Below are 13,072 nucleotides of genomic sequence, written 5' to 3'. Positions count from 1 at the left end.
GTTGCAGCCACTGAAGCACAGAGGCCAGAAAAATTATGCCATATAAATGCTGAAAATATGCATTTTTTTGGTCGCAGCCACTGAAGCACAGTTGCCAGAAAAATTATGCCATATAAATGCTGAAAATATAAATTTTTTTGGTTGCAGCCACTGAAGCACAGAGGCCAGAAAAATTATGCCATATAAATGCTGAAAATATAAATTTTTTTGGTTGCAGCCACTGAAGCACAGAGGCCAGAAAAATTATGCCATATAAATGCTGAAAATATAAATTTTTTTGGTTGCAGCCACTGAAGCACAGAGGCCAGAAAAATTATGCCATATAAATGCTGAAAATATGCATTTTTTTGGTTGCAGCCACTGAAGCACAGAGGCCAGAAAAATTATGCCATATAAATGCAGAAAATATGCATTTTTTTGGACGCAGCCACTGAAGCACAGTTGCCAGAAAAAATATGCCATATAAATGCTGAAAATAGTCATTTTTTGCCATACGTTGACCTTGTAGACATTGTTTGCCCAGTTTTTTTGGTTGCAGCCACTGAAGCACAGAGGCCAGAAAAAATTAAACCAGTAGGGTTTGCACCCTAGTTTGTAACGGTGGCGGAGGGAGGAGGAGGACGCTAAAGGACAGCTGTGTGTGGAGTCATGAGGCTTGAAGAGAAGGACAGCTGCATAGAAGTCAGAACAAGTCTTCCGGCGTGCAGTAACCCTCCAAGATCCACCCCTCATTCATTTTAATAAAGGTCAGGTAATCGACACTTTTGTGACCTAGGCGAGTTCTCTTCTCAGTTACAATCCCTCCTGCTGCACTGAAGGTCCTTTCTGAGAGCACACTTGAGGCTGGGCAAGACAAGAGGTTCATGGCAAATTGTGACAGCTCTGGCCACAGATCAAGCCTGCGCACCCAGTAGTCCAGGGGTTCATCGCTCCTCAGAGTGTCGATATCTGCAGTTAATGCCAGGTAGTCCGCTACCTGCCGGTCGAGGCGTTCTTTGAGGGTGGATCCAGAAGGGTTGTGGCGCTGCCTTGGACAGAAAAACATTTGCATGTCTGACGTTACAGACTGGCCAAAGGGCTTTGTCCTTGCAGGTGTGCTCGTGGCAGGATTACTGGCACCTCTGCCCCTGGAATGTTGATGAGTTCCTGAAGTGACATCACCCTTAAAAGCATTGTACAACATGTTTTGCAGGCTGGTTTGTAAATGCCGCATCTTTTCGGACTTGTGGTATGTTGGTAACATTTCTGACACTTTATGCTTGTACCGAGGGTCTAGTAGCGTTGCGACCCAGTACAGGTCCTTCTCCTTAAGCCTCTTGATACGGGGGTCCTTCAACAGGCATGACAGCATGAAAGACCCCATTCTCACAAGGTTGGATGCAGAGCTATCCATCTCCGCTTCCTCATTATCAAGGACTGCATCATCCACGGTCTCCTCCCCCCAGCCACGTACAAGACCAGGGGTCCCCAAAAGGTCACCACTAGCCCCCTGGGAAGCCTGCTCCTGTTGGTCCTCCTCCTCCTCCTCCACAAAGCCACCTTCCTCCTCTGACTCCACTTCTGGCACCTCTCCCTGCGTTGCAGCAGGTGCCTGGGTTCGTTCTGGTGATTCCGACCAGAAATCGTGCGCTTCCAGCTCCTCGTCACGCTGGTCTACAGCCTCATCTGTCACTCGTCGCACGGCACGCTCCAGGAAGAAAGCGAAGGGTATTAGGTCGCTGATGGTGCCTTCGGTGCGACTGACCATATTTGTCACCTCTTCAAAAGGTCGCATGAGCCTGCAGGCATCGCGCATAAGCACCCAGTAACGGGGGAAAAAAATCCCCAGCTGTGCAGATCCAGTCCTACCACCCAGTTCAAAAAGGTACTCGTTGACGGCCCTTTGTTGTTGCAGCAGACGTTCCAACATAAGGAGCGTTGAATTCCAGCGAGTCTGGCTGTCAGAAATCAAACGCCTGACTGGCATGTTGTAGCGCTGCTGAATGTCAGCAAGGCGTGCCATGGCTGTGTAGGAACGTCTGAAATGGTCCGACACCTTTCTGGACTGGGTGAGAACGTCCTGGAATCCTGGGTACTTGGAGACAAAACGTTGGACTATTAAATTTAACACATGTGCCATGCAGGGCACATGTGTTAAATTGCCTAGTCTCAACGCTGCCAACAGATTGCTTCCATTGTCACACACCACTTTTCCGATCTGCAGTTGGTGTGGGGTCAGCCACCGATCGGCCTGTGACTGCAGAGATGACAGGAGTACAGATCCGGTATGGTTTTTGCTTTCCAGGCACGTCATCCCCAAGACAGCGTGACAACGGCGTACCTGGCACGTCGAATAGCCTAGGGGGAGCTGGGGGTGCACAGGTGTGGAGGAGGAGAAGGAGGACCCAGCAGCAGAGTAAGAAGAAGAAGAAGACGAGGTAGAGAGCGATGGAGGAGTAGAGGTGGTGGCAGAACCGCGTGCAATCCGTGGCGGTGACACCAACTCCACTGTTGTTGTTGAGCTACCCATTCCCTGCTTCCCAGCCATTACCAAGTTCACCCAGTGGGCAGTGTAGGTGACATACCTGCCCTGACCATGCTTGGAGGACCATGCGTCAGTAGTCATATGGACCTTTGGCCCAACACTAAGTGACAGAGATGCGGTAACTTGGCTCTGCACATGTTGGTACAGGTGTGGTATTCCCTTTTTAGAAAAAAAATTGCGGCTGGGTACCTTCCACTGCGGTGTCCCAATTGCTACAAATTTGCGGATGGCCTCAGAGTCCACCAGCTGGTATGGTAAAAGCTGACGGGCTAAGAGTGCAGACAAGCCAGCTGTCAGACGCCGGGCAAGGGGGTGACAGTCAGACATTGGCTTCTTACGCTCAAACATGGCCTTCACAGAAACTTGGCTGGTGGCAGATGACTGGGAATGGGAACAGTTGGTCAAGGTGGAAGGCGGAGTGGAGGGTGGTTCAGACGGGTCAAGGAGAGCAGAGGTAGAGCAGTAAGATGCTGGACCAGAAGGAGTGTGGCTTTTAGTTTGCCTGTTGCCTTTGAGGTGTTGCTCCCAAAGTGCTTTGTGCTTGCCGCTCATGTGCCTTCGCATAGAAGTTGTACCTATGTGGCTGTTGGGCTTACCAAGGCTCAGTTTCTGACTGCACTCATTGCAAATTACAATGCTTTTGTCAGAGGCACACACATTAAAAAAATCCCCACACTGCTGACTTTTTGGAAGTGTGCGATCTGGCGGTAACAGTAGAAGTTGGTGGAGTTGGCGGTATTGGCGGCAATGGCGGGTGCGTTGGCCGGCTGAACACAGGTGCCGATACATGTTGTTGCCCTACTGATCCCTGCGGGCTGTCCTCCCTGCTTCTTCTAAGTCTTATTCTCCTACTGCCTCTCTGACTCTCCGTCTCTCCATCTGAACTACCCTCCTCTTGCTCTCTTCTACTAGGCACCCACAAAACATCAATCTCCTCATCATCATTCTCCTCAGATGCATCAATTTCTTCTGACACATCACAGAAGGAAGCAGCAGCGGGGACCTCCTCCTCATCACTCATTATGTCCATCTCTATCGTGTTCTCTGCCAGAATTAAATCTGGTGTAAGGTCCTCATCTCCTTCATCTTCTTCTGGCAATAATGGTTGCGCATTACTCAGTTCAAGAAACTCATGGGAAAATAACTCCTCTGACCCCAGTGAAGAAGGGGCACCGGTGGTGGAGGAAGTGTTACGTGGGGTGGCCATAGCAGTGGAGGATGAGGAGGATGTTGTGGTAAAGTTAGAAACGGTAGAGGATGGGGTGTGCTGTGTAAGCCAGTCAACTACCTCTTCAGCATTTTGGGAGTTCAGGGTCATTGGCTTTTTAAAACTGGGCAATTTGCTAGGGCCACAGGATTGCATAGCAGCACGGCCCCTAGCACGGCCTCTGCGTGGCGGCCTGCCTTTGCCTGGCATTATTTTTAAAAAAAACAACAACAACAACAAAAACTCAGTTGGTTTTTCTGGAAACGATAATACACACAGCTAGATGGCGGGTTGAAGAAAACAGTGTGCAAATAATGCCTACAAGGTCAACGTATACACTACTACAGCGGTGGATACGGATTACGTAAAAATATATTATGGCTGCTTGAAAAAAGTCACTCCGGTGTTTTTTCTGGAGACGGTAATATTATGGATATTTAGACAGAATGTGAACAAGGTCACACAGCTAGATGGCGGGTTGAAGAAAACACTGTGCAAATAATGCCTACAAGGTCAACGTATACACTACTACAGCGGTGGATACGGATTACGTAAAATATATTATGGCTGCTTGAAAAAAGTCACTCCGGTGTTTTTTTCTGGAGACGGTAATATTATGGATATTTAGACAGAATGTGAACAAGGTCACACAGCTAGATGGCGGGTTGAAGAAAACAGTGTGCAAATAATGCCTACAAGGTCAACGTATACACTACTACAGCGGTGGATACGGATTACGTAAAATATATTATGGCTGCTTGAAAAAAGTCACTCCGGTGTTTTTTCTGGAGACGGTAATATTATGGATATTTAGACAGAATGTGAACAAGGTCACACAGCTAGATGGCGGGTTGAAGAAAACAGTGTGCAAATAATGCCTACAAGGTCAACGTATACACTACTACAGCGGTGGATACGGATTACGTAAAATATATTATGGCTGCTTGAAAAAAGTCACTCCGGTGTTTTTTCTGGAGACGGTAATATTATGGATATTTAGACAGAATGTGAACAAGGTCACACAGCTAGATGGCGGGTTGAAGAAAACACTGTGCAAATAATGCCTACAAGGTCAACGTATACACTACTACAGCGGTGGATACGGATTACGTTAAAATATATGAATGCTGCTTGAAAAAAAGTAACTCAAGTGGTTTTTCTAGAGACGATAATATTATCAATATTTAGACAAAATGTGAACAAGCTCACACAGCTAGATGGCGGGTTGAAGAAAACACTGTGCAAATAATGCCTACAAGGTCAACGTATACACTACTACAGCGGTGGATACGGATTACGTAAAATATATTATGGCTGCTTGAAAAAAGTCACTCCGGTGTTTTTTCTGGAGACGGTAATATTATGGATATTTAGACAGAATGTGAACAAGGTCACACAGCTAGATGGCGGGTTGAAGAAAACAGTGTGCAAATAAAGCCTACAGGGCAAATAATGCCTAAAAGGTCAACTTATACACTACTACAGCGGTAGTAAAATAAAAAAAAGTAAAATAAAAAAAAAATGAATATTAAAAAAAAAAATTAAAGTTGGTGCTGCTGAACTACTAGGAGCAGCAGATTAGCACACCAGTCCCACTCCCCAACACTGCTAGACTAATAGCACTGGGCTCTTATAGTAGTAGTAGTAGTAGTAGTAAAACAACAAAAAAATAAATAAAAGCAGTCCTTACAAGGACTACTGTTATTGCAGCAGTCAGCAGATGAGATCAGAAGCAGGACAGCTGCCCACTGCAGCTACATACAGAGCACTGCAGTAGAAGGTAGATTACTAGCCAGCAAAGCTACCTAAGCTTAAATGTCCCTCAAACCCCTGCAGACTTCTGTCCCTCCAATAACAGAGCAGTATCAAAACGATTACTAGCCAGCAAACTTTCAACTGTCCCTGAAATCACTAATAGGCAGCAGCTCTCTCCCTACACTATCTCTTCAGCACACACAGGCAGAGTGAAAAAACGCTGCAGGGCTTCGGTTTTTATAGGGAAGGGGAGTGGTCCAGGGGAGAGCTTCCTGATTGGCTGCCATGTACCTGCTGGTCTGGGGTGAGAGGGCAAAAAAAAGCGCCAACAATGGCGAACCCAAAATGGCGAACGTCGCGCGACGTTCGCGAACTTCCGGCGAGCGCGAACACCCGATGTTCGCGCGAACAAGTTCGCCGGCGAACAGTTTGCGACATCTCTAGTTATAATCCGAGGTGTCAGGGTTTCTAGGGTGGTGGAAACTTGTCCAAATTCAAACTTATAGAGAAGGAAGCTTAACATCTGAAACGTGACACTTTACCATCATTTTTAAAAAGACTATCATTTTGTGAGGGTGATGGGAGTTTCAGTCCATCAGTAAATGAGAAATAGCAGCTTGGAAATGAGTCTAAACTTATGTGTGTGGACTGTTATGTCGCTTAGCTTTATAGTAATTTTTTAGAATTGTAGGTTTAGGGAAAAAAATATGTTTACCAATCCACTTGTTTTATTTGGGGAGTGGTATCAGATGCTCTGCTTCCTCCACTGTGCCCATGCTGAATTATGAGCATGATGAACTTCTGAATGAAAAGGAAGGACTGTTTGTTTTGAAGGCAAATTAACTCTATTGATTATACATGTTTGTGTTGGAAATATTCTATACTGACTTTAGTGCCCTTTAAACTGTGTAAACCATAGAACATCATAAAATAGAAAGAGATCCTAAGTAGTGGAGCTCGCCAACTTCTGTGGCATGGTTGCACGTCTGCTCCCCGGCAGTAACCCTTGCGAGAGTACAAGCCTGCAGCTTCGATAAACTCTTCATTCACAAATATGTTCCCCAATTGAGCGATCACCAGAGAATAAACTCTGAGACCTTCATCCACCTTTTATTATTATTAACATGTATTTATATAGCGCCAACATATTGCGTAGCACTGTAATGGTGAAGTCACCTTCAATCAATATTATGGTACACATAGGGGCAGATTTATCAAGGCTCAAAGTGAATTAGAGGGAATTCAAAAGTAAAAAAATTCGAAATTCAAAGTAATTTTTTTTGGATAATTCAACCATCGAATAGGATACTACGACTTTGAATTCGATTCGAAGTAAAATCGTTTGAATATTCAACCAAAGTACTGTCTCAATACTTCGCCAAATTAAACCTGCCGAAGTGCTATGTTAGCCTATGCGGACCTTCTAGAGCATTTTCCAAGTTTTTGGAAGTTGAAGTAAAATCGTTCGATCGATCGCTGAAATCCTTCGAATTGTTACATTCGAAGGATTTAATCGTACGATTGAACAATTTTATTTCGACCACAGGATACCCAAATTCGATGAAAAAAACTTTGACTTCAATATTCAAAGTCGAAGTATTTCAATTCGATGAGCGAATTTCGAAGTATTTTTAACTTCGAAATTCGACCCTTGATAAATCTGCCCCATAGTGATACAGTGGAAAGTATTAGTGCGGCAAGCTTACACGTTTTGTGTCTATGACAATCGGCACTTCCTCAGAGCTTAAACGAACATCAGGTGATTCACATTTAAATAATCTATCTACCCTACATTTAAGACCAATTAGAGAAATATATGATAGAAAACCATGCTGGTAGATAACTATAATCCATTTATCTTTCACCCTTTTACAATGTGCAGTGTCTACACATATAAGAGCCCATTGATAAATAAAACTGTAAAATAAGATAACATACTACAGGTATAGGATCCCTTATCCAGAAACCTGATATCCAGAAATCTCCGAATTACGGAATGGCCATCTCCCATAGACTCCATTTTATCTAAATAATCCAAATTTTTAAAAATGATTTCCTTTTTCTCTGTAATAATAAAACACGAGCTTGTACTTGATCCCAACTAAGATATAATTAATCCTTATTGGAAGCAAACCCAGCCTAATGGGTTTATGTAACGTTTAAATGAATTTCTAGAAGACTTAAGGCATGAAGACCCAAATTACGAAAAGATCCATTATCCGGAAAACCACAGGTCCCGTGCATTCTGGATAACAGGTCCCATACCTGTATTCATTTCTAGAGAAAGAATCAAATGGGCAGATTCCACTCATAAAATACTGCTTCCTACAGTACGTGCCAGAGGTTGTTTACTGCTTTACCTGTTTCAAATTCAAACGTTCTGATTGCGGTGCGTGGTGTAAAAGAAGAATTTCAAGCATCTGCTCCCACAGCTGGTTCTTTTCTAGTGTAACTTCGTTCACTATTAATATGCCATATGCTGCTTAAAATAATGATTAAAAAGATCAAATTATCCCCCAGAATCACAATCACGAAAATTGACAGTCCTGTGATAGACTAAAAAAACAAAACAGGAAGGCAGAGTATTGATAGATTTTATTGCCTGTTGTATGAATGGCTTCTGACTAAAGCAATGTTAGAAGTGAACGTCTCTGTATTGCAGATATGGGGGACGAAGCTGGAAGATGTGTAGGAGCGCAGCAACAAGCTATGATGAGAGATAGAAACCTTGGCTCTGCCATGAAGGATTGTGCTTACTGTGGAAAAACATTTAGGACGTCACATCACTTAAAGGTGCATTTGAGGATACATACAGGTAAGATGTAGCAATGCAGTGATTTTATGAGGCGTATGCACAGCTATCAGTAGGGGTCAGGGCCTGCTCGCTGCAGTTAGGGTCCAATAGTCAACAGTGATGCAGTAGGATTTCCAAATGCATGCTTGTGATGAAGACAGATCAGGTCGAGAGAGAGAGCCACATCCCTAGCATGGCAATATGAACCTCGGTGAATCCTTGGTAAAATAAATCTTTTTGTTAATGACTTGGTTACGTGTGTTTGGTAGTGTGTGTGTGTGTGGGGCGGGGGGAACTGTACAACTTAATGTCACACATTTGAAAAGGAAAAAATACTATAGGGCCTGTTTACTGGTACTACACAATTTAGACTTTGCTTCAGTGCAGCAAACATTTGGATTTTTTGTTAATTATTGTACCGGTTGCTATGGGTTATTGCACTCGGTCAAATATACCTTGTTTTAGTAAATAAGTATTAGCATAGATATTCGGATTTTAGTTGCAGATAAAATGCCAGATAAATGCATAGATATTCGGATTTTAGTTGCAGATAAAATGCCACATATAATGAGACTATTAGAGAGATATAAAACGTTTACAAATTTCAAAATTAACTATAAAAAATCTGAAATATTAAACTTAAACCTGAAAAAAGAAGAGGCAGAGCAACTGGAAAAAAAATTTCTCTTAAAATGGTCAACTAAGGAAATCAAATACTTGGGAATCTATATTACTTCTCAAGCAAACCAATTATACATCAGAAATTATGTCCCATTATTCCAAATAATAGAAAGAGAATTGGTTAGATATAAAAACATTAATATTTCATGGTTTGGAAGAATGAATATTATTAAAATGATGATACTCCCTCAGATATTGTATATATTCCAGGCTTTACCGATATATTTACCAAAAGGATTTTTTTCAAAAATGAAAAGTATTTTGATGAGATATGTCTGGAGAGACAAACCACCAAGGGTATCATATGCGAATCTGATCCGGAAAAAAAAAGAAGGAGGGGTGAGCTTCCCATGTCTTTTTACTTACTATGAAGCAGTACATGTGTCAAGGGTGTTAAACTGGGCCTTAGAGGATGATTCATCACCATGGTTCAATGCTGAAAGAGGAGATGAGGGTATATTATTAGGAGCCGTCTTTGGATCCAACATAAAATTAGATGTAAAAACAGATAAAAAAGAACTTACAGTTGCACCAACTTTAAAGGTATGGGGAAGGAAAAATAGAAAATTAACCATAATCACCTACCCATCTATTATGAGTCCAATATGTGATAATCCCATCTTTGTTCCGGGTCAAGAAGATAGATTATTGAAAAAATGGGAAGAAAAGGAAGGTAAAATATTGAGAATAAAAGATTTTCTTGAGAAAGATGGAATAATCACAACAGGAAACTTAATAGCAAAATATGGATACCACCCAAGAACAGACTGGGTATTAAACCAGATAAGACACTTTATCTGTTCCTTGGGATTGAAAGATATTAGGAGACCCTTAACTTGGTTTGAGAAATTTATAGACAAAGGAGAGAAAACACAACACAGCCTATCGAGAACTTACAGGGAGTTAATTAAAGGATCATTAAGCAAACCATGTTTCTTTAAAAAATGGGAGGAGGAATTAAAAATATCCCTATCAGATCAGGAGTGGAATTATATTTGCAAAGCTAATATAGAGATATCTAAGGATACAAAACTGCAAGAATTTAGTTATAAGTTGATATCTAGATGGTATTATACACCGACTAAACTGCATAACATGTATGGAATGCCCGAGACATGCTGGAGATGTGGAAAAGAGAAGGGAACATATATTCATCTATGGCTGGAATGCGAGGTGATTAGACCATTTTGGGACTATGTCCGATCTGTAATAGATAAAATGGGAACCCATATATCAGATACAGATATAACACAAATTATACTGCTTTATGATTATAAAGAGAAAAAAACTATCACCGACCCAGTAACTAAATTAATAATAGCTGTGGCAAGGAACATGATACCTCATAAATGGAAAACAAAATTATCAATAAATAAAATATCATGGATTAAGGAAATTGAAGAAATACGAGGCATAGAAGAAATAATAGCAAAAAAAAGGGGAAAATGAATAAACACCATAAACTATGGGAACTTTGGTGCGATTTCCTAGGAAATGATGGTCAATTAAGAAGGGGGAATAATAATAAAAACTTGTGTATCTTTTTTTTTCTTTTTTTTTTTTTTTTTTTCTCTTTTTTCTTTCTTCTTCTTTATGTATTTACTGATTTATGTATAAAGTAAAATGAATTTACTGAAGTTGTGATGAATATGCAAGGAGATGATACTTATTTTACTTTGTATTTATTTGTTTTGTCTTATATTTTTTGTCTTTTCAAAAAAATTGAATAAATAAATTAAATATAAAAAAAAAAAAATGCCAGATAAATACCAAACATTCTTCGGTGCCTCTGAAGGGACTGGTAGAGAATATAAACCGTACCCAGACCACCTCCCCAAGCCTGCTCGCGTCCCCCTGCCAGCTTGTCTATAAATTGCTACTCTTACATAGTTACATAGTTAAATTGTTACATAGTTAAATTGGGTTGAAAAAAGACAAAGTCCATCAAGTTCAACCCCTCCAAATGAAAACCCAGCATCCATACACGTTGCTACCCACATGTTTACCTATGATTGGGTTGTTTATTTTTGCAAAGGCATATTTGTTTCCATTATGAAATCTTTGAAATATCGACTTCAGTATATGTAGACTGCACAATTTTACATTATGCTACATACAAAAGTAGGATAATTATACAGTCATGTAGTACAAAATTACTCAGAAGACCCTTAACATTAATATTTTGGAAGTTTTATTCTCAAATCTATTGGGGCAAAATATGTTGCAATGTCCCACTTGTTGACTACATTTTTAAAAACCACTAAATTCAGGAAAGAATTGTAATTTTCAACATTTGTGTACAGAGACATACTGTATTTAGCCATTTTGAATTCTTTGGAATGTGTACATTTAATATATATGATTTTGGTTTTGTGCCATTAACTTACTTTTAAGGGCTTTGATTGTATATTAAACTGAGACACAGTATTTTAAATTGAAAGGGCCAAAGTGTCAGCCATGAATATATGTATACGCTGTTTCTCTTTGGCTCATTTACATTCCATATGGTTATGTTGTAGAAAACCTGTGCCATACAAGTGCTATGTTTGTACCCAAGAGTGATTTTGTTTTGGTAAAATTAGAGTAGAAATGCATATTTATGTATATTGCATCTTTATAATGTGTAGTTGCCAAAAAGATATGATTTTAACTTATAGAGACTTCTCAGTCTCTAGACTGCAATCTCTAGAAGCCACATTAGTTTAGTTCCCTGATATCACATTATGGTCACTATTACCCAGAGGTCAATAAGAGAGAAAGAAGAATGATATTTATCTTAATTTGAACCAAACTGAACAGCATTTTAATATATCTGTCTATCTATCTATCTATTCTATCATATATATGTATGTATGTATGTATATATATATATATATATATACCGTATACTACTTACCCACCACACACACACAAATGTCCAGTAGTAGAATGCACTCAATGCTAAAGTAGTTTGTGCAGTTTATAATTTCTTAATACTACTTTCTAGACAAAAAAGGATATATATATATATATATATATATATATATATATATATATATATATATATATATATATATACACTGTGAGTACACTCACAAGTACATAACTTTCAAAATGATTTCTGTTTTCATGTATGTAAAGGAATGTGTTTATATTATATTTCTCTATATTTTGACTTCATTTTGACTTCATTCTACCATTTGATCTACAGAAAACATGCTTGTACAGGTTTGGGATCCGTTATCCAGAAAGCTCTGAATTACTGAAAGGCTGTCTCCCATAGACTCCATTATAATCAAATAATCCAGATTTTAAAAAATGATTTCCTTTCTCTCTGTAATAATAAAATAGTACATAGTACTTGAGCCAAACTAAGATATAATTCATCCTTACTGAAAGCAAACCCCGCCTATTGGGTTAATTTAATGTTTACATTAATTTTTAAGGTATAAAGATCCAAATTATGGAAAGATCTATTATCTGGAAAACCCCAGGTCCTGAGCATTCTGGATAACAGGTCTCATGCCTGTATTTCATTTCAGTTTTTTTCCCAGAAACAAAATTTTGAAACCAGATAAAAGTATATAAATCCAAAATTGTATCCTTTCAGTTTTGTAAAGTCTGACCAAGTACAGTGTTTGTGCATAGTAGGACTGAAAAGTAAGAAAAATACTGAAAACTGCAAACAGCTGTACTTCCAGCTTGAAGGGAAGAGTTTGTTGTATTTGTTAAGTAAATTAGTGAAAATTAGTGCAAATTGGTGTACCCTTTTAAGATGTAAAATGTCATGCTTTCCAATGAAATTTTAAATACTGTGTCCTAAAATACATTATTTTTTTTCTTTAGTTTAATGTGTACCATTGCAGAGCTTGCAATTCTGGCTTAATGACATCCCAAACTTTTGTTGGAAGTAATTGATTGAATTTCAATTTCTTTAAAAGTTTAAGAGATAATGTTACAGTATAAATTTCCTACCAAACACTAAGGAGGGAAATATCCATTAGTGAAATTAACTACAGTTTCTAGGTAGCTAACAATGTGCAGTATACAGTAGGGCATGGCTAATGAACACTGCAGTGGGTGATATTTCATTATACAAATTAATGCTCACATTTTAATGGGTAAGTCACAT

At 39.7% G+C, this 13,072-nt stretch overlaps 1 protein-coding gene across 4 annotated transcripts in view; it reads left to right on the top strand.

The window, feature by feature from the left end:
• znf536.S (zinc finger protein 536 S homeolog) overlaps positions 1-13,072 on the top strand; it is a 299,661-nt gene that overhangs the window by 277,055 nt on the left and 9,534 nt on the right. For 3 of the 4 annotated variants that reach the window (XM_041561236.1, XM_041561235.1, XM_018259838.2), the window contains one exon: positions 8,149-8,301. The exons of the other annotated variant lie outside the window; for it this stretch is intronic. In XM_041561236.1, the coding sequence (XP_041417170.1) occupies positions 8,149-8,301 (153 nt within the window). The remainder of the gene's footprint in view (positions 1-8,148; positions 8,302-13,072) is intronic. 4 annotated transcript variants of the gene reach the window in all.

Source organism: Xenopus laevis, chromosome 4S (genome assembly GCF_017654675.1).
Source record: "Xenopus laevis strain J_2021 chromosome 4S, Xenopus_laevis_v10.1, whole genome shotgun sequence".
NCBI classification, from domain to species: domain Eukaryota; kingdom Metazoa; phylum Chordata; class Amphibia; order Anura; family Pipidae; genus Xenopus; species Xenopus laevis.
Note: the sequence above shows the minus strand (reverse complement) of the source record. Positions and strands in the feature narration are given on the sequence as shown.